The sequence below is a fragment of the Eurytemora carolleeae genome, unplaced genomic scaffold (assembly GCF_000591075.1).
Source record: "Eurytemora carolleeae unplaced genomic scaffold, Eaff_2.0 scaffold229, whole genome shotgun sequence".
In the NCBI taxonomy this organism is placed as follows: Eukaryota; Metazoa; Arthropoda; class Copepoda; order Calanoida; family Temoridae; genus Eurytemora; species Eurytemora carolleeae.
In genome coordinates, this window is record NW_019396144.1 from 1,922 (window position 1) to 24,608 (window position 22,687).

General features: G+C 33.2%; 3 protein-coding genes across 6 annotated transcripts in view; 2 read left to right on the forward strand and 1 right to left on the reverse strand.

The window, feature by feature from the left end:
- LOC111696286 (hexokinase type 2) lies at positions 1-11,347 on the forward strand. Of its 2 annotated transcripts, none has more exons than XM_023465846.1 (15): positions 1-56; positions 1,869-1,977; positions 2,418-2,488; positions 3,063-3,240; positions 3,692-3,718; positions 4,470-4,588; positions 5,093-5,286; positions 5,340-5,477; positions 6,267-6,323; positions 6,974-7,190; positions 7,691-7,807; positions 8,153-8,197; positions 8,433-8,583; positions 10,159-10,211; positions 10,876-11,347. In XM_023465846.1, exons 1-15 carry the CDS (start codon positions 31-33, stop codon positions 11,048-11,050), a joined length of 1,677 nt encoding a protein of 558 aa, XP_023321614.1. In that variant the 5' UTR covers positions 1-30; the 3' UTR covers positions 11,051-11,347. The 2 variants fall into 2 exon arrangements, with proteins under 2 accessions (XP_023321614.1, XP_023321615.1); XM_023465847.1 differs by having other exon boundaries at positions 2,421-2,488.
- LOC111696284 (neurogenic locus notch homolog protein 1) overlaps positions 11,332-22,687 on the reverse strand; it is a 21,481-nt gene continuing 10,125 nt past the window's right edge. For both annotated transcript variants that reach the window (XM_023465845.1, XM_023465844.1), the window contains 13 exons: positions 20,097-20,175; positions 19,337-19,391; positions 18,458-18,519; positions 16,693-16,813; positions 16,001-16,174; positions 15,333-15,549; positions 14,796-14,879; positions 14,350-14,520; positions 13,740-13,873; positions 13,146-13,211; positions 12,491-12,538; positions 11,875-12,215; positions 11,332-11,806 (listed from right to left, as the gene is read on the reverse strand). In XM_023465845.1, the coding sequence (XP_023321613.1) occupies positions 11,544-11,806; positions 11,875-12,215; positions 12,491-12,538; positions 13,146-13,211; positions 13,740-13,873; positions 14,350-14,520; positions 14,796-14,879; positions 15,333-15,549; positions 16,001-16,174; positions 16,693-16,813; positions 18,458-18,519; positions 19,337-19,391; positions 20,097-20,175 (1,815 nt within the window). In that variant the 3' untranslated portion in view covers positions 11,332-11,543. The remainder of the gene's footprint in view (positions 11,807-11,874; positions 12,216-12,490; positions 12,539-13,145; positions 13,212-13,739; positions 13,874-14,349; positions 14,521-14,795; positions 14,880-15,332; positions 15,550-16,000; positions 16,175-16,692; positions 16,814-18,457; positions 18,520-19,336; positions 19,392-20,096; positions 20,176-22,687) is intronic.
- LOC111696287 (calmodulin) overlaps positions 21,646-22,687 on the forward strand; it is a 3,805-nt gene continuing 2,763 nt past the window's right edge. Inside the window, exons 1-2 of one of the 2 annotated variants that reach the window (XM_023465849.1) lie at positions 21,646-21,943; positions 22,362-22,443. In XM_023465849.1, coding sequence (XP_023321617.1) covers positions 22,378-22,443 — 66 coding nt within the window. In that variant the 5' untranslated portion in view covers positions 21,646-21,943; positions 22,362-22,377. The remainder of the gene's footprint in view (positions 21,944-22,361; positions 22,444-22,687) is intronic. The other variant, XM_023465850.1, reaches the window with a different exon arrangement.

The window sequence follows — 22,687 nt, forward strand, 5'->3', positions numbered from 1 at the left end:
TACCTAGATAGTACACCGAGATAGATCTTAATGGGATTGTTGGCCTATTTCAAAAAGTAATTTTTGATTATTAAACCTTAGATCTGAAATATGTGCCCGGGGCCTGAACATTTTTTGTTTGGTTAAATAGTTGAAGAATTTTGAAAAATTAGTTAAAAGAGCCGAGTACATATTCATGAATGACAATGTCTCAGCCAGAAGGAGACATTACAATAAATTTAAATCCTTGACGAGCTTCAAGATAAACTTTTTAGTGGTCTTACCCTTGTTCTCTAAACCTAGCATTATCCTAGTTCTCTAAACCTAGCATTATCCTAGTTCTCTAAACCTAGCATTATCCTAGTTCTATAAACCTAGCATTATCCTNTTTCTTTAAGCTCTAATTCAATAGAATTCCATATTTTTGGAAATAAGGCAGAGGGAAAACTTTCTAGGGTTTTAAAGAGAACTCGCTCAAGTTTATATGATTTTGTTCTATTTGGTTCAGCTAAAGAATTAAACATATCCTGGAAGGAAGCTGGAAGGTTTTCATAAAAGTATTTATGCATAAAAGATAGAACACCTAGTTTATATGTATCATCAAGATTTAGGAGTTCTAATCTGAAAAATATTGGATCTGAATGTGCCTTAAATGAACTATTATTTACTGCTCTAATTGCCCTTTTTTGCAAAGACTTGATTTTCTGTAGTTTAGCATTTTTTACGTCCCCCCATGTTATAATTCCATACTCAATATGTGGCCTTACAAGTGCATTATAGACTAACGGTAAAATGATTTTAATCTGATTCAGAGCAAAAATTGAGCTAGCAATCTTATTGGAAACATGTTCAATTTGATAGCCCCAATTTAAAAATTCATCAATTTTTAGTCCAACAAATTTGAAATATTTATTTGTATAGTCAGTTCCTATTCTTTCTATTATCTCATTTCCAATTTTTAATTTGCAGTTCTCAGGATCAAAATGCATATTTTTATTCCTAAATATCATAAACTTTGTTTTGGAAACATTTAGTGTTAAACGGTTTGCCTGAAACCATGCAGCTGCCTTTTTTAGTTCAAAGTTCGCGTCAATTACTAAAGTTTTGATATGTGGAGATGATTTTAGAAAACTAGTGTCATCAGCAAATAGATTAGTAAAAGAAGACGTTGCTAAAGGCATATCGTTTATGTATATGAGAAAAAGTAGGGTCCCAAGAACACTTCCCTGAGGAACACCACATAAAATTGTTTTTTTTTTTCGTTCATAGTTCTCTAAACATAGCATTATCCTAGTTCTCTAAACCTAGCAGTATCATAGTTCTCTAAACCTAGCAGTATCCTAGTTCTCTAAACCTAGCATTATCCTAGTTCTCTAAACCTAGCAGTATCCTAGTTCTATAAACCTAGCAGTATCCTAGTTTTCTAAACCTAGCATTATCCTAGTTCTCTAAACCTAGCATTATCCTAGTTCTCTAAACCTATCATTATCCTAGTTCTATAAACCTAGCATTATCCTAGTTCTTTAAACCTAGCATTATCCTAGTTCTCTAAACCTAGCAGTATTCTAGTACTCTATACTTAGCATTGTCTTAGTTCTCTATACCTAGCAGTATCCTAGTTCTCTAAATCTAGCATTATCCTAGTTCTCTAAACCTAGCAGTATCCTAGTTCTCTAAACCTAGCGTTATCCTAGTTCTATAAACCTAGCATTATCCAGTCTTAAACTAGTTCTCTAAACCCAGTCTTATCCTAGTTTTCTAATTTTTTATCCTTATTCTCTAAACCATATTATCCTAGTTCACTGAACTTAGTTTTATCATAATTATCTTACTTTTGCTTCATAATATGCACCAAGAGCACAGCAAAGCTATTTCAGAATTTTAACTAGACCCGGAGAAATGGTTCTGATAACAAATGAGAGGATGAATGAGATGATGGAAGAAAGGATGGATACAGAGAGAACAGATGAAAGGTTGGATACGATTTCATCACTCCAGGAAAATTTTAATTCACGAATTGAATGTGATGGAGTGGTTGGATTTATGGAAGTCTAAACATGGATACTCATAATCTAATGTTGAACTTTATCGTAATCACATTTTATGCATTTCCTAACAATTTGATTTGAATTTATAAATTCTTGGAAGAAAAAAATATATTTGAATTGAAAGAATGAATGAAATGTTAATATCAAATATCATGTAATGGGTCTAAACAATGAATAAATAAAGTATGAATGAATTAAGAAATATGTGAATAAATACGTGCATGAATACATAAATTAATGAAGTAATGAATAAATGAAATAATGAATTAATGAATTAATGAATTAATGAATTAATGAAATAATGAATTAATGAATTAATGAATTAATGAATTAATGAATTAATGAAATAATGAATTAATGAATTAATGAAATAATGAATTAATGAATGAGAAGGGGGAAAAGAAGTGCAATAATGAAACTACAGGAAGGAAAGGAAGTGCTGGGAACAAGTGGTCAATTAGGTAAAAATTTATATTGTGTTTTAAAAATATTTTTTGTTTTTGAATACAAATACTTTATGATATAGGAGCCGTATTATCTTTATGTTGTTTTTTATTTCAAATTGACATTATTATTTTACACCGTAATCTCAATATTTTCAATCACACGTTTTTTTGGTTTCTTTATGTAAAAATCAATTCTATTTTATAATTTTAATTGTGTTTGACACTTTTGACCCTTTTGACACACCTATGACTGAAAACAATATATTAATGAAAAAGATTATTTGAATAAAAAAGATTTAGATTACCTTGTTTTATTTTAACATTACATGCATATCTAAATTGGGTCCAATACTGCTCAAGGCACAAGAAATAAAAAAGCGGAATTCAAATTTTTAAGAATGAATTAAAATATATGCATTACTTCAATTTTAAGTACTTTGAGGTAGGTATTCGTGAAATTTCTTTTTTGCCAATGTGAAATATTGAACTCAATTCTTTCGGGAGAGAATGAAAATCGATTGCAATATGCTCGCACTCGCCGATCAAGTTTCTTTGATCGTCCGTACTCCGGATCAATTTTTGTATCTAGACGTGAAAGTGTACCTGGAGAAGGACGGGTTCGGTGTACATCCATCTCCATGAAGACGTATAAACCTCATCTGATCTGTGAGACGAGAAGGAAGGTTGAAGATCTGTGTAGAGATCTTGTAGTAAACAATGATCATATTCATCTTGTAGAGATGAGGCTCAGGGATTCTATTTCTAAGGAACCAGTCAAAATATCGAAACCATGTGGAAGAGGAGTGAGGGGTCGAGGATTACTCCTCTTTTATAACTTTAGTAATATTCCTTTGCAAGAAGTTTTAGAATTTAAATTTTTGAAAAAACATTTTCCAATTTTTCAGAAGTTTTCAAATTAACATGACTTTGATAAACCATCTCGTTAGAAATAGAGCCAACAACTGATAATAGAGCCAACAACGGATAATAGAGCCAACAACTGATAATTGTTTCAAAATCTCTTTTTTTGGTGAAACTAAAAAGCAAAGAAATTGAGTCTTCTCCACAAACTCAAATTTTCTATATTTCTATATTTCTATATCTTTGCAGCCTGATTTAGACTTTTAATATAACCCCTGTACAGTCCCTTTAATCATATTCTAAACCCCTGTACTTTTACTTGAATTGATCTGGACGTTATGTTTGATATTTGATCAGGGGTTAGATAAAGAACATCATGATCAGGTATCATCTTTCTTATATTCAAACAAAATTATAATAATTTTACTTAAAGATGATTTATATTCCAACAAATATTTAATAAATTTTATTTAATCATTCTGCTGACATTAAACTAAACATTTTACTTTTAACTGTTCTGGGAATTCAAATAATCAGATTTTAAATTTTGACTTTTTTCAATGTTATTACAATTATGGTAAAAGCTAATCATATATAAAATCATCTATGTTAATAGGTATATATTTATATAATTCTATATCTCAGTGATTGGAAATAAAAATTCGAAGCACTATTAAATACAACGAGAAACCAAAACCATAAAAAATACACAATTAAAAATATCTTTAACATTATTTTATTGAAGCTTCGTTGTCGCGTTTGGTGTGTATCTAAGGTTTTTATTTTTTTTTATCTTCTAAGATGTCCATGAAATAAAGTTCTTATGTTTGTGAATATTTTCTGTAAATTTCTAAGTGATATAAAAAGTGAAATAGTCTTGTAAAGCGTATGATAACCTTATTTAAAAATAAAATCCTTAGGTGTTTAGTAGATTTTGAGGAGTTTAAATAAACAATACAGCCTATAAACAATACAGCCTATAAACAATACAGCCTATAAACAATACAGCCTATAAACAATACAGCCTATAAACAATACAGCCTATAAACAATACAGCCTATAAATTAACTTAAACGTACTAAAAATATTTGGACACTCTGCATAAACCATTGGTTGTAAATATCATCATATTTAGTCTAGTGTAAAGTGCTATCCAACCTATGTACGTAAACTCCCAACAGGAAGAGAGAAGGGACGGTTCCTGGCTCTGGATCTAGGAGGAACAAATTTCAGGGTTCTACTCATTAATATCAGGTTGGTTATATTCTTACTTAGGGTATTGCAGGATGCAGGGTTACCCACAAAGAATGAGACTTCAGAGACGACTTTACGTATAACTTCTTTAGTCGTTTTTCCTACATTCTTGATTCAATGAAACATAAACTTGTTTATTTCTTTTCCAGATCATTTAATGAATTATATATAATGCAGAATCAAAATTCATCCTATTTTTCTGTTAGTTTTAGGTCGTCCATTAAGTTTCTTTAGTTGTTAGCAACCAGGCACCCTGGACTGGAATCAGTCTTGTCTTATTGTTTTAATATATAATTTAAACAATTTGAAACCTATTCGGAGTTGTGTTTTTATTGTTTTTTTTACTTAAAACTAAATCACCGACGGAAAAGTAAAAAAAAGAAGGAAGCAAAACTATTTAGCTCAAAATGTGAATGAAAACAAAACCATTTTTTTGCACATCACTACCTGTAGAACCTTTATAAAGTGCAAAAAACCCAATTTATTAGACATTACTAATTACAGTGAAGGATATTTCCTGATGGAGTCTGAGATCTATTCTATCTCTGAGGAACTGATGCTGGGGAAAGGAGATAATCTCTTCGATCATATCGCCAGCTGTCTCGCCGGGTTTATCGTTCAATACAACCTTGGAGACCTAACTCTTCCTCTCGGCTTCACCTTTAGTTTTCCTCTTATCCAGGACGGATTAGCTCAAGGTAGTCAGTACAACAGGGAATATGAAAACATTGGTCTAACAAATATACTCTAGGTCGTCTGGCTCAGTGGACGAAAGGGTTTAAGTGTGCTGGTGTTGAAGGAGAGGATGTTGTTCATCTTCTTAAAGAAGCAATTTCTCGTAGAGGCGATCTAAAAATTGATGTTTGCGCAATACTGAATGATACAACCGGTACGTTTTATACTTAAAAAAATATAATCGTAATTTCAAGTAATGATTTATGCAAAGATGGAAATGACTGATTCACAATGGTACCAATAAAACCTTCAACTATTTAATAATGGGGAAGACATTGTCGTTTTTCTACATTAAAATTGTTAACCCTAAACCCTCTAGTTTTTCCCACAGCACTCTCATTTTTGACACTTTCCCCCTGAATTTTTTTTTAATTTTAAGGATTAAGTAATTTAAAGGATTTTTTATTTTGTTTAAATGTGAAGGGCAGTGTACACAGGGCGCTTACAAGGCCAGTCCATGTAAAAAATATGTAGTTGCACAATCTTTTTTGTGATTAAACCTCTCTAGCGCCCAAACTATTAAAGAGAGCAGTCTAATTTTTTAATGAGCCATGATTATGCAATGCTACCGGCTATACTATAGAGTAACTATGCTCCTTCCCCCAGGCTATACATAGATGCAGACCCCCCAGCTTTTATAGGATTAAATTCTGATAACTCCTGCAGTATAGAAAAGCTCAATCCACTTTTTTAGAGAAACTAAAAGTAATCCATTTTCAAAATTATATACTTATTAAAATATTTACTTTAAACTTGATCAGACAAAGCTTTTAGGGAACAGTTTAGGGAACAGTTTAGGGAACAGTTTAGGGAACAGTTTAGGGTACAGTTTAGGGTACAGTTTAGGGTACAGTTTAGGGTACACTTGTGAATATGGAAATTGCCATCTTTGCATGGAGCCTCACTCGAGACATCTTCTTGTTTAATTGTTGGTTCTATTCAGGAACCTTGATGTCGTGTGGTTGGAAGGAACCAAAATGTCGTATTGGACTTATCCTAGGTGAATAGATAGAGATGAGACATCAGAGACGACTGTACGAAATTTCTATTGTCTGGTTCCTTGTATTCATGGATTTCTGAAAAACTGTGTTCCTTTCTTTGTCAAATCATTGAAGAAGCTATTAAAAGTCTAGGTTTATTTAAGGAAAAAAGACTTTATTTACCTTTTTTATCGTCCTATTTTTTTAGTTTTTAGTTGTCTTTACAGTCTCATCCTTTGTGGATAGCCATTTTTATAATACAAGGTGTCCCAATAAACAGGAAAATTGAAAGACGACCTTTATCTAATGACAAAGTTTGTATCAAAACTGTTCAGGGCATGTACAGCACTTAATAATAAAAATTAACGACCCTTAAATAGAAAGAAAAAGAAAAACAAAGGAGCATGCCCGATTCACAACGATACCCTTGATACCTTAATATGATCAATAATGTAGAATAAAACATTGCTTTTCTGGCTAAAACATTGATTTTTGATAAATTCTTCAATGTTTTGTAAAGAAGATATGTGCAAAAAAACTCAAAAAAGAAAATAAACAATTTTCAAACAGAATGGTGGATATCTAATTCAGACCTAAATCTTGACATCTTGAAATCTCGTATCAGACACCTTGACCGGGCTCAAAACAATTCTGAGTTAATATACTTTAGGAACTGGAACTAACGCCTGCTATCTGGAGAAAGAATCCAAGGTTGGAACCTTAAACCATGACCCGGAGCAAGGTTCAGGTTCAGACATCATCATAAATACAGAGTGGGGAGCGTTCGGAGATTACGGAGAGTTGGATTTCATCCGAACCAAATGGGATGAGGAGATAGATGAACAATCCTTGAATCCGGGAAAACAGATTTTTGAGAAAATGATCAGGAAATCTATCTTTTCTTATTTGTTATATTTTTATTTGTTATATTTTTATATTTTCAATACTAACCTACTTTCTAATCTTTAACAAGCAATTTGTTCAGTCTTTATCTTTAATCATCCTTTTATTCCTAAACTCATTTCTTATTTAAATTATTAACTATCCCTAATTTCACGGGCAGCCGTAGTACATTTGAATTTCCGAGCCGGGTCAACCTTTCCGGTCCCAGTTTGTACTGAGTTTGCCATTGAGTAAATAAAGCAGACACTCAACAAGGTTGACGCGGTCAGAATTTAGTTTTAATTTACTTTTACTAAAGGGTCAGAGGTACGTTATTTTAGAAAGATGTATATATTGTATGTAATTGTATTTCTTTTCTCTTAATCCTCTTTAATTCAAATCCCTTAGGCCATTGAGGCTTTCGTTTAAAACCTCCAAACTCAATGACATTTAATGTATCCAATTGAATAGTTTATATAAAAAGAAAGATTGGTTTGGTGTTTAGTGGTATGTATATGGGAGAGCTAGTGAGACTAGTCCTAGAAGATATGATCGAGGAAGGATTAATATTTACAAACCAGGATACTTCTGTTCTTAGTCAGAAGGGAGCTTTTCCAACCAGGTATACATACCTGAAAAGTTGTACTGTATCCTTGTACCATTGTACAGAATAGAGACGACAAACCGGGACAGTACACCAAAGGGATCATCCCCTTCTATATCCTGCATAGATGAGCAAACAAAGGTTTGACGTGTACTGTTGTGAATTAAGCATACCAAGTTATTTTTCATAAATTGAGGTGTACTTCATCTGCACTCTACAGTCCTTTTAACAATTTTAAGCATTCTAGTGTATTATTATATTAAAATCTGAATAATATATATACATATCTATCCAGGTTCTCCTACCAGTGTATTATTATATTAAAATCTGAATAATATATAATATATATACATATTTATCCAGGTTTCTGTCTCAGATTGAAGCTGACGCTGTTGGGCATTATGACAGGTACATAATTAAAAAAAAACTATTTATTAAAGACTATAGAAGAGGAGAAAGAAAGTGGCCGGAGTTTTAAATTTAAAAGTTTTAATCCAATTAAAATCAAATAATCCCAGGCATGGTTTCTCAGATAATGGAAACGTTAAGAATATCTTTAAAAAAATGTATTTTTAAAAGACCGGGATTGAAGATTAAACCAAATTCTACCATTTTCTTACTGATCTTATCATCTTATTTTTAGAGGTCGCGAGGTTGTTGGTGAACTAGGATTGTCTGATGTATGTGAGGCTGATCTATCAGCTCTACGATATATCTGTGAGTGCGTGTCTAGACGAGCCGGGTTTATGTGCGCAGCAGGGCTCACGGCGCTTATTAAAAAGATGGATTACAAGGTAATAATCAGGAAACTTGGTCTGGTGTGGTTTCTCAGAAATCATGTGAATAGTTTATGGCATCTTTAAATTTTTAATCTTTCCTATTTTCAGGGTATGCTACGGTAAAAAAATGCAGTAAAAATTTGAAATATATAATTTGCTAAATTTGTAAATTAGATATTATTTTGAAGGACACAGATTTATTAAATTAAGCAAGAAAAAAGACAATGTTCAGTCCACTGTTTACTGGTTACCACTGTAACTCTATCAATTACTCTTGAAATATCAATGTTTTTAAAATATAAAGTTTTAACTAGGGTTTCCAGCGAACGAAAACTTTCGCGAAATATGCGAAAATTTTGGCATTTCTTTTTTTCCGCGAAAATTTCGCATTTTTTCGCGAAACAGATTAAAGCTAACGAAATGCGAAAACATACGAAATTCTCAGCGAACTATTTTTTATTTTTCGCGAAAAATGCGAAGTTTTCGCGAAACTATTTACCCTTTTTGGTGGAAACCCTAGTTTTTTAACATTTTGCATTTATGAAATTCTAAATTGTATATTTCTTAAAATATTGAATTATCAATTATAACTTGCATAAATGCATTTACAGTTATTTGCAAAATATTTACAGTTGCAAGATTATTTGCAAAATATTTCATTGGACATTTTTCAAAGAATGCATTTATATTATCATTATATTAGTTTATTTTCAAAACTTCTCTGTCAAATTCCGGTAAACGACTGCTAAACAGAAAATATTGTTTTAAAAGTTATTCCCCCCCCCCGCATACACTGAAAATGGTAGATATATCCCCCCCCTGGCCTACACTGAAAATATTTGTGTTACCTACTTTTTCTACTTTTTATTCATAATTCCAAACATTTTTTTCTTCTAAAACTTTAAATAACCCATTCAAAGATTCTACTTGAAGTAGAAGACTTAATTCAACCTTTAGTTTTAAGTCGTCCTTACAGTCTCGTCCTTTGTGGGCAAGCCTGTATAATCCGACTGGCCGGGCCGCCTTTAGAAAATATTAGACTGAAAACACAAATTTCTATGTATATATGAATAGTAAGAAAAGAAGTATTCAACACATGATTTGAGTTTTTATTGTATCAACATTATCTATGTAATATAGCCTGCAGGAACCTACCTTTGCCTGGAAACTAAACTGTTGCTATAAAAGTCGAACCACATTTTCGGGGTTCCAACAAGATACCCAAGTTAAAATTTGAGGCAAACCGGTCCAGGGGTTCATAAGTTATGATCGAACATAAAAGCAGACAGACGCCAAAACAGAGATTACTACTTTATGCCTGGAGTTTTCTCTATTGGAGTAACGCTCTCAACTTAGGAGCCAGGAGCCATGCTCGAATACTCAAACAAACAAACAGACAAACAGAGTTTACAACTTTATAAAATACTTGAACTTGTCTGTGGTTTTACAGATGGATTAATCTAACCAGGCCTGATACTCAGTACTTTGTCATAAATAGCATTAATAATAATTCGACACAGTTAATATTTCATACAATTACTTCAAAATTATTTAAAATTTAAGAATTTAACAACCTTAATATTTTTATAGGAAGTGGTGGTAGCAGTAGACGGCTCACTTTTCCGATATCATCCTCACTTTAGGTTTAGTATACTTTTCCGATATCATCCTCATTTTAGGTTTAGTATATTTTTCCGATACCATTCCCACTTTAGGTTTAGTATACTTTTCCGATACCATTCCCACTTTAGGTTTAGTATACAAAATAAAAGCAGCAAATTATATCAAAAATCAAGACGACATTCAAGTCGTCCTGCATACTGTCATGTTTCGTAGGACACCCTGTATTTTCGAAAATTTCGCGAAAATGTTCGTGAAATTTCAAAATAAATATTTGATTTGAAGTGTAAAATACAAAAAAGTAAGAATTGGCTAATTTCTTAAGTCAAGTAACCCTTTCTTATTTAAAATTTAAAATTTTCACTATAAATTAATCTATCTATCATAGAAAGCTCTAGAGCAAAATCAAATTTACCTTTAGGCTCAAACCATGGGGTATTCAGGATAAAAAAGTAGACGATTTCTGTAAAAATGAGGATTTTATCCTGAAAAAAATAGATAAAGAAACATGCAAAATCTGAAATTTAGAATTTTAGTTCTATAAAAGTAGATTAAGAGGCGCCCCGTGGTCTGAACGCCTTGTATTCTCCAGATTTAAGTTAGAGAATTTGTTTGTCATTTCTTTGTTGTTATATTAACATTAAACTCATGTAGAAATGTGATTATATTAACATTAAACTCCTGTAGAAATGTGATGAAGTCTCGAGTTGCTCAGCTCATGGGGATAGATTACAAGTTCGATATCATGATGTCTGAGGACGGATCAGGACGGGGAGCTGCTCTAGTAGCAGCTGTTCTCAAGGGTGGAGACATTCAACCTGAACCTGTCAACCAGAAAGGAGACCTTTGCTCTATAATGTAAATAAAGATTAGAAAAAGATCAGTCCCCTTCGGTTTATTTATAAATTTACTTACTTATTTGTATCATGCTTTATTCATTGAATTTTTTATATCACGACTTTTAAAAAGATTTTAATACATTGTAGATAAACTTCAGCTACTTATTTTATGATAATTTCTTTAAGAAAGTTTTGCTAAATATGTTTGATGTGCTATGGACCTAGATTAATCTTTATATATTGAACAGATTTATCTGACCATGTACAAATATGTTTGTAATCAATAATTAGCTGTAAATAAACAAATATTTTATCTTTTATTTGAAACATGTCATTCATACTAATTAATTTTTATATACATACATTATACACCTTTTGTTTATACTGTATATTAGTCAAAAAGGTTACTGAGTATAATATTAAGAAATTTACATTATTTTCTGTACATTGTACATATCTAATATAAGTATGTAATGCCTCTTTTTCTGCTTCTCTTTTCTGGTTCAGATTCTTAAATCAATTCTCCGGGAAGAGGAGAAAGTACGGATCAAGGTTCCTTCTGAACCTGGAGAATCCGACAACGTTTGCCTGTTGTCTCCTGGACTGTCTGCAGGCTGTGAGTGGGTCTCCGACGAACCCGGATGGGCAGGAGCAGATAGCTCCGTGGTTTCTAGCCTGACATTCAGCATTTTGCCCGCAGGCCCGGTCACAGGGAGATCGGCAGTTATAGTCGTAGCAGGCTCTGTCCAGGGAACATTCACTGTCGTTTATACATTCTCCTAAAATAAGTTGATTAAATCGAACCCTCAAATTGTTGTTTATTTTGTTCTTTTTAATTAAAAAATACCTCTGTTACAACTGACTAAAGGATCTCCTCTGTATCCAGCTGGACAGGTACACACTGGCCGGTCAGTTCCAGATCTATCAAACCCTGCTCTACATTCAGCTCCAGGTCCACAGGGACTAGGCTGACACAAATCTCTCTTCTCAAATTGTCGACAGCTAACAAATGGGTCACCAGTGTATCCCTTGGGACAAGAGCAGACTGCTCTATGATTGGTTGCCTCGCATGTAGCTCCTTGACCGCAAACATTAGGATTAGGACTAAAACATGGGTCAACACACTTCAGCTGGACACAGGCCTTGTTACTGGCACATTCATCGTGACGGGTGCACTCAGTATAGCACCTAGAGTACAACCTGTGTGATTGTTCTTAACACATTTGAAATATTCAAGATTATCAACAAAGAATAAGACTTTAAGGACAACATAAAACTAGTTAAAACTGAAGGTTTGATTCGTTTTCTCGTTATAAACTTGATTTTAATGCAAACACGTGAAAATAAGAGACTTACAGATCTACATGAACCATTAACTTAGAAAACAAGATTAAATCAAATCTGTACACGTACTGAACAGTCGTCTCTGAAATCTCAGCCTGTATACCCGTTCTATTCTGTACCTGGAGTAAGGATCTCCCAGGAAATCAGGGGGACAGGAGCACTGAGCTCTAAACATTGATATTTATTATAATACTAATTAACAAGGTCGTCTTACAGTTATTCAAAAGGTCGTCTTTGAACTCTGCTAGATACAAGGACAAGGTGTGTATGAAGGGTAAACTGCATTGTGTTTATGTACTTTTAATGATTTTAATGTCGTCGCTTAACTGTCCTGTTTATTGGAACACATTGTACAGGGTGTCCCAATAAACATGTGAATTCAGTGACAAATTCGATATCGTCTTTTCAAATAATTCTTTGATTTAGTATAGTGATACCTACTGAGAAAGCTGTAATCTGTAAGATTTCGTCTGGTATGTTCACATTTAATTTGTTTATGTTTTGACTGCATACGGTTGTAAGCTTAGTAAAACAAGAAAATTGCAGTATACAAACAGTGTAAACTTGTCCGTCTTCACTGTTCATCTTGTGGATACATTTTTGACACATCTTTACAGCCATTTACCTTTTTCATTAATTAAACTCTAGCAGACATAATAATAGCATGGCTTTTGAAATTAGGTATTACAATGCTAATTCATAACAAAGACGATATCGAATTCGTCACTGAATTCCCATGTTTATTAGAACATATTGTATGATGAAAGTTCCGACCTGTGATTGATCGCATTGCAGTTAGCATTCTCTCCACATACTCCGCTCTCACATGCAGAAACACATCTTTAATAATAAATAAGTCAGAAAACCATGGTTCATTGTTTGATAATTATCATTGATTAACATTTTAGCAATACTATAAACCAAAACATACAGACGAACAGTGAGTGACTTTTTAGTTTTTTTTTCAAGTTTGGACAATTTTTGAATAAAATTGGTCAGTTTTTACATCAACAAAACGAAGACGACTTTATGGTTTAAGTTTTGATTTCTAACAAGCTATTTTTCAAATTACAGTTTATAAGTAATCAAAGAGAAGCTGGTAACTGACCGCTTTGGTAGAGACCAAAAAATTGAAATCTAAAGTCGTCTTTATTGTATTGATATACGACTGTATGAACAACTACAAGAATTTAGGCCCAATGGGCACGGGCAAAGTCGGGTAGTTCTGCTTGTATTTAGTTTATATGATATAAGAGTTTATTGTAGGTACGATACGATAAATGTTAAAATAGTTGTTGATATTTCTTAGTAAATAATAATACCTGTATGTTCTCCTATCACAGGACTGGGTCTAGTAAATAATAATACCTGTATGTTCTCCTATCACATGACTGGGTCTGTCCGCACTCTCCATCCGTATCACATTCATGCTTGCACCCTGATAGTGGGTTCCCAACATAGGTTTCCTTGCACCTGCAGATAGGACGGTCATCCTGCCCTACCTGGAGAATATTCAGGAAAATACTTTTAGAGTAAATCAGTTTACTTTTGACATTAGGATTTGAATCAAAGTACAGCCTTTTTTTGTACAAATATTTAAAAATATAAAGTACAAAAGATAAAAATAAAAGATTGATTTCTTATAAAATTCATTTCATTATCAAAAATAAATTGAGAAGGTTGTTTTTTTGAATTGCTCTTAATAGTTTACAAAATACAAAGATAAAACTCACTGGTCTTGGCTAAACTTAAACTTTTTCTGTTAACCTTACAAAAACAGTGCTTCATTGTCAGAGGCGTATACAATGAGGGGGGGGGGCTATGGCGCCCCTCCCCCTGGATCAGTGAAATCTATAGTTTCCAGAGGGTTTTCAGGCACCAGTAGGCGCTGGGCCATCATGACCCCCGGGCACATTCATGTATACGCCCCTAGACGTCCCTTAAAATTACATCTTCTGTCCCTTTAATACCATAGTACCTCACAGTCAGTGTTGATTCCACAAGGTGCACAGATCTCCTCTCTAGAGAATTTTCTACAGCTTCTGAAGGGATCTCCTGTGTGTCCCCGGGGACATCTACAGATTGCCACGTGGTTCTGTACACTACAATCAGCCCCGCTTCCGCAGGATATAGCACACGGGTCCACACACTAACCAAACCAAATATGTAAACGGTTCACTCTTCACTTAACCATATTATTTCTTCGGTCAGAGTACTACAAATCATTGCAGTACAGACCGGAAGCTTAGTTGAGGGTAGGTTATCAAATAAAATAGCGGAGTCATATATGGTATGATAAGGTAGAGCGTGGAAGTTGTTGTCGCATATAATTTCAAAGAAATCGCATCTAGCAATGATTTCATGGTTTCAGACATCTCATACAATTAATAGCATGATAAAAAAGGTATTTTTATATTTGTTTTCCTTGTAATCTTTGCAAGCTCTCTGAGGTCCACAATCTGAATTTTCATCACATTCTCCCTGGATACAGCCAGTATACGGGTTCCCCTGCAGTAAAATAAGTTTGACTTTTTCCCAAAGTTTTTATCTCTTCTATGCAAACAACAATTCATAAATCTAGGATATTTGAACTAAAAATGAGACCTCAAACAACAATTCATAAATCTAGGATATTTGAACTAAAAATGAGACCTCAAACAACAATNTCAAGAAACGTCATAAAAATCGTCATTGATTTCCTTAAAGATACGGAAGGAAAAATAATCTTTTTGTAAAAAAGAATATTTGTATATTTCCAGTGAAAAAGATTCTATGTAATTCAGTACGAATTAAATGTTCTTATTACGAAAATTTACATTGCATTAAATTTTAATTGTAATATTTACGTTTTAAATTAAATATTGCAAATACTGGACTATTATCTGTTCAAGAAAATCGATTTATATAAATTTTATATTTTTCACGAACACTCCCTTTAAAATTAAAACTGAGATTACGAACCTGATGTCCAGGTAAACATTCACACACAGGTCGTCCACCAACATCCTTACATTCAGCCCCAGCTCCACATATACCCTGAGCACAGGGATTAGCTCTGCAACCTGATCTACTGTAGGGACTACCTAGATATCCTCGTCTACAATCACAAACTGCTCTCTCTCCGCTCCGGGAACACTCGGCATTAGGACCACAGGCATCTCCGCTACACGGATCAGGTCTAAAACCAGAAAATTTTGATGAAACAAATTTAACATTTTAAAATTGGTTGTTTAATTCCCGTTTTGTTTCTCATTAACTAAACAATTCACTTTCCATCGACGACCCGGGCCGTGGCTTGAAGGGTTACTTAAACTTACATCAGCACTCCCTTAAGCAGTTGTGTCAGGTAAAGTGGGCGTGTTCTCAATATACATATTCCTTGAAGGGTTACTTAAACTTACATCAGCACTCCCTGTAAGCAGTTGTGTCAAGTGGGCGTGTTCTCAATATACATATTCCTTGAAGGGTTACTTAAACTTACATCAGCACTCCCTGTAAGCAGTTGTGTCAAGTAAAGTGGGCGTGTTCTCAATATACATATTCCTTGGCCGTCTTAATGTTTAGTGGTCCACCCTGTGCACTGTGCACTGTACAAACCAAATAAAAATATTCCATAATTAATTAGATACCTGCAGGAAACATAAGGATCTCCAATATTAAGTGGAGGACACTTACAGATCGCAGCTCTACCATTATTCTCACAGATTGCTCTCTGTCCACAAGGGGACCCGGAGCAAGGATCGAACACACAGTTTGTATACGGATCTCCGGTATATCCAGATCTACACTTGCAGATAGCAGACCTGAAATATCAAAAATTAAATTTTATTCAAACATTTAATTTTTACAAAGAAAAGTATTTTTTAATGTCTTGCTAGTAATGCAAATATATGGAAATGTGCCAATAAAAAACGTGAAAGTGGATCAATGAAGCATTTAAAAAAATGTTGTTTCTCTGAATAATAATTAAATTCATAGAAATCAATGAAATAGCTAAACACAAAGAAATTGAGTCTTTACCACAAACTCTGCTTTTCTAAACATTATATCTTTGGATTCCAATGTCGTAGACCTTAGATATTTCAAACTACGATCTAATAATATAAGTTTGAAATATCAAAGATGTACGAAATTGGGTTCCAAAGATATAGGGATTATAAATTCAGAGTTTGTTGCAAAGACTCAATTCCTTTGCCTATGTTTTAAAGTTTATATAAAATATATAAATATAAAAATAACATTTGTCTTATCAATCCTTTCGATGCATATGGGTTCTTGAGAACAAAAAGTTTTTAAGTCTGATGTGAACTTGTTTCCCAACCTGCCGTTAGCTGAGCAGTCTGCATTGGTTCCACAGGGAGAGGTGGAGCAGGGTTCAAGTCTACACTCTTGGAATGGATCTCCAGTATATCCGTCCCTACATCTACAGACAGCTCTACTACCTGGAGTAATAACAGATCTAGTACCTGGAGTAATTACAGATCTACTACCTGGAGTAATTACAGATCTACACCTGTAATAATTACAGATCTACTACCTGGAGTAATTACAGATCTATAACACCTGTAATAGTTACAGATCTAAACCTGTAATAATTACAGATCTACACCTGTAATAATTACAGATCTACTACCTGTAATAATTACAGATCTACACAATGTAATAATTACAGATCTACTACCTGGAGTAATTACAGATCTATAACACCTGTAATAATTACAGATCTAAACCTGTAATAATTACAGATCTACACCTGTAATAATTACAGATCTACTACCTGTAATAATTACAGATCTACTACCTGTAAAAATTACAGATATACTACCTGGAGTATTTACAGACCTGGAGTAAGATAAGAAAAGATATAGTTTATTGCTAAAAATACACAAACAAGTTATAATGTTACAGGCAAAAATCTGCAACTATTTTTATATTGTTTACTATATGTATATATAATAGCATTTGGGTGGAGATTGGCTTTCGCTTCTTTGGGTATTTACATCCCCACCTTATTAATATTAAAACGTTTACTATATGATGAATATTACTGGGCTTTGAAAATTTACAACAAGTCAGGGATTACTAGTTAAATTAAGAGAGACACACTCTATCCCCGTAGTAAATTTGAATTCGAACAGGACCTGCCCAGTTTGTACCGGCCTGCCAGATAACAGCATGTACTGACCCGATTCTATGGTACAGTACGTCTCCCTAACAAGACTAACATACGACAGGGGTCAATTTATTATGCTGAACCAGGGGAGCTCGTGTGTAAACAGCTTTAGCTATCTTGTAGCTCCCCGGCCACAATATATATATATAATTTGTCAGTTACTTAATTAATAAATGCATGTAAACTTGAGGCCTAATAAATTATTTGATTTGATTTGATTTGATATTTGAATTTATTACAGGATATTTGGCTTATCCATTTGGACACAGTACATTTTACTAACCTGTACACAGTATACAGTTATACAGTTTACTTTAACCTGTACAGTGTACACAGTACACTTTACAGTACAAACCTGTACACAATTCACTGTACAGTACTAACCTGTACACAGAACACTGTACAGTACTAACCTGTAAACAGTGCACTGTATAGTTTACCACCTGTACACAGTACGGTCACTGTACAGTACTAACCTGTAAACATTTCATTGTAAAGTACTAACCTATTCACAGTACACTGTACAGTCCTAACCTGTAAACAGTGCATTGATCAGTTTACTGACCTGTACGCGGTACAGTCACTATACAGTACTAATCTTTACACAGTACACTGTAAAGTACTAACTGTACACAGTTTACTGTACAGTTTACTAACCTTTACACAGTTTATTCACTGAAACAGTAATAACCTGTACACAGTTTATTCACTTTACAGTTTACTAACCTGTACACAGTTTATTCACTGTACAGTTTACTAACCTGTACACAGTTTATTCACTGTACAGTTTATTCACTGTACAGTTTAATAACCTGTACACAGTTTATTCACTGTACATTACTGACCTTTACACAGTTTATTTACTGTACAGTTTAATAACCTGTACACAGTTTACTCACTGTACAGTACTAACCTGTTGCAGAACAATCCGCGTTAACTCCACAAGGACTCTGCTGACAGGGGTTTACTTCACACCTTGAAGAAATCAAACATTTTAGATCAGGGACGGTTTCAAGTTAGAAAAACAACTCCAGTTATATGGAAAATTAAAAACATAAAAATAAATAAAATAAACTTTCAATAACATTCATCAAATTGTTTAGAATAAGCATTTTTTAGTTGAAGCTTAACATTTTAGCCTCATTTTAGGTTTACTACAGTAGTTCATAATAATTAACTGAAAGATCGTCGTTTTCGTATCAAATTTTTATTTTATTTTATTCGTTGCATTTTGGTCTAAACATTTCATGTTTGTGCTCTACCATGAGTGAGTCTGGATTATTGTTTGTTCCCTAGTACCTAGAGTAGTACCTAGAGTAGTACCAAGAATAGTACCTAGAGTAGTACCTAGCGTAAGACAACTTTTAGACCTTCGTTCCATAAACATGATTCAAGTTAGTACAAGTACTTCTGTACCATTGTGCAGTGTAAACTGTACACTGTACAGTTTTTAGTTATTTTCAAACAACAGTCAGGGACATATAATAATGAAGCGTTTATTAAAAATGAAATTGTTTTAGGTTTATAAAAATTAACTACAGTCCAAATCAGACAGACCCGGAATTAATTAACTTTAGATATCTTTCTCGGGCAATTGTAAATGCTCAAAAAAGGCAGACCACATTTTGGAAATCGCAGAACTAGCTGGCTGTTTTTAAATTATCGTTCCATTAATCATGTTTAGATTTTAATGTCGTCTGATTAATTGTAAATTTATTCCGGGCCTTTTTGATTAGCACTGACGTAGCCTATCGATCGATATACCATTTAATACTTTTCAGATGTGTCTAACCTGCTGAATGGGTCTCCCTCGTATCCAGATCTACATCTGCATAGGGCTCGTGCTCCTGGAGTAATGGAGGTATATCGGAGAGAAAACAAGCTATACATAAAATGGAACTCGTTTTTCTATGCTTAAAAGTGTCAAATTATGATATTTCCTTTACGTTTCAATGCAAGAAAAATGCGAAAATCACTTTTGTACAATGAATCCCAGATATTTGAATACATAGCAAGAGTTTTTGATAATGTCTTGTATAACATATTTAAGATTAAATGCCGCGGAGAAATGAGTTTAATATTAATATATCAATTGCATTCAGTTTTCCGTGGCATTTGATCTTAAATATGTAATACGACATTATAAAAAATCTTGCTATGTATTCATATATCTGGGATTCACTTTAGAGAAATCACAATCAATCAGTATCCGAAATATAAACATTACGCTTACAGTCCCATAAAGGGACTGTCAATATAATTTTATGTATTAGGATTTTATGTTATTCTGTTTGTAAGAGTTTAACATTTATCACAAAAATAATGCATTTCTTTTTTCAATAAATTCTACAAGCAACAGTATGCATATTTTTTCTTCGTCGTTGACCACTCTATAATTTCTGACGTTTTTCATATTTTATAGAATTTGTAATAAAGACGATATTTATCTATTTTTTCAATATTATATGCAGACATTTGTTAAATATTGCGTCTTTTTGTTTACATTTTGTCTTAAAATAAAAATAAAATAAAATGCTTAATACAATTATTACCATTGGCGCTGCAATCAGCGTTAATCCCACAAGGAGATTGGGCGCAAGGATTTAAAACACAGCTCACGAATGGATCTCCCTAAAAATCATATTCATATATTTGTAACAAGCTGAAGGAACCAGCGTTGCCCGTGAAAAAAAAATTTGAAGAAAAAAATTTGAAAACAATTTTTTTTGCAAAAAATAATTTTCGAATTTATTTTGCCTATAACACCCCCGGTCACCCACGAGTGTTCACACAAAAATTCAGCCCAATCGGTCCAGCCGTTTGGCCGGCTTTACGCAACACATATATGAATGTCTTGTTTTAATATATAGATCATTATCAGCTACGAAAAAAAAAAAAAATATTTTTATATTTGTAGGACGGGATGTATTCGATTTCTTCTATTTAAATTAAATCTCGTTTAGGTCTACATATACATATAATTCAACAATATAAAGTATAGAATTGAAAAGACGAAAAAAGCTCAAATTGGGTTAAAAATTCACATCTTGATGGGACAAAGACCGAACTGTTGTAACCACGCGGTCTTCAAAGTATTTCAAGGGTATTCAAGGGTACTTTTCCTGTTTCTTTAACCATGGATATTGGATAATGCTTCTGCAATATCATAATTGGTAGTTTTTAAATTGTCATGTCTAGACTAGACTGCATATATATATATATATATAGCACAACTGCAACCGAACGATACCGGTTCGGATTGGAGCCGTGCGAGTGTAGCGGTAAACGTACACTGAACACTAAATGCTTAAAGATCTTTATATTCTTTGTCTGAATGTCTTGGTTACTGCATTCTTACCATATACTACACTTCTTCTTTGTTATTTTTGATTTAGTTCTTGATTTAAATTATTACGTGTGACATATTTGGAGTCACAGGATTTAAGTGAGGGGGGTGCTAGATTTGTTTNGCCAACGGCAGTATTTGTAAATATATAATAATCAGTTTTCCTCATAAATATCTCTCAATATATAAGGTCTTTAAGATTCCTATCTACTCCCGGCACTCCTTTCCTGGTTTATCCAGGTTCACCATCTATACTTCCGTAAACTCTAGCTTCATTTATACCCAGATATCCAGGTTCGGAGCCAATATATTCATCAGCTTAGTTGGTTTATGTTAGTCTTTATTGTATTCAGTATTTCGAGATGTTTAATCAGTCCTTACCGTTCCGGCATCTTTATGTACGCTGTACATTTTTGTACTGCAGAGTGTTTCAATAAACATGGATTTCCAAAATGTTGGTTTCTTAATATTCTATTTATCTATTAGAAAAAAAGCCACTTATCTATCTCTCTATCCATCTATCTGTAGAAAAGCTACTTCAATATTCTATCCTAGCGTGATTTAAGAATTGAACAGATATTCCGGGATGAACTATTTTCACAAATAATATTTAGAAATTTTTAAGTTTCCTTTGTCATGTTCAAAGATTTGGAGACGTTATGTCACTAAAGTATTAACTTTTGGAAGGTTTTATATATCCCTGTTTTTCTCGATAAATGTTCGATTCGTCCTGGTTTAGACAGTTTCAGAGAGTTGGAGAACTGAAACCTAGTTCTCTAGCTCCGAACCAACCCGGAGAACTTAAACATTTCCAGGAAAATGACGAAGTCGAAGAACAGAACCTAGATTAAGCTAGATGTCCAAGTCCAAACTGAAACCTATCTAGATAAACTGAGTTCTCCAACTCCTAGCTGGGTGTCGGAGAACTAAAACCTTCGTATCAACTCGGAACCGAATCAACAAACCAAAAACTGTCCAGATCCGATTTTTCTTTCACTCCGGAGAATTGAAATTATCTCCAGATTAATCAAGAAAAAATGTGAATCAATAAAGGTAAAAGCTCCTGTTTTTTAATTTTATTTTTTCCCAGAAAAACTAAGAAGTTTCTAATAATTTTGTTGTTGGACAAACCTAAAGATTTCTCCGTCTGACTCGATTTTTTAACACAAAATGGTTCCGACCTTTCATCCCAGCGATCTAAAGTTTGCAAGCCTTCACGCAAAAAAAGTTTGGAATTTTATTTTTTCATTGCTCCTTAAAAACGAAAATAAAAAACTATTAGTTTATAGATTTAAAATGTACATATCTTGGGCTATAAAAAGTATAGGTGAGTTAATGAGTTAATGAGTTGCGAAGCATAAAAGTCAACCTAGTTTTGAAAACTGATGCAACTTTTACTAGTTATATTCTGGATCTACAGTTCCCACGACCGTAATATTTAAGAAGTGAACGATCCCTTTTATCTGCTCAGGTCCTTTAGGTTGAGGATGTCGAAAGAAAAAGAAACTGACGGAGGATTGATAGGAGAAAATATTCATCATGGCAGACCTAAGGATATCCTTATTTTGTAATCATAGATTCTAAAATCCGACATTTTTCAGCGTTTACAAGATAACGAGATTATATTTCACGCAAACCCCGAACTATACAGAACTAACAGATCGTTTTAATATTCTATATTCTATATACTTCATTGCTTTATACTTGTACTGTTAATATAATCATCAATTTGTAATTGTAAACTCGTTCTGTATACAGATACATGTATTTTAGCAATAAACGTTATCTTATCTTATC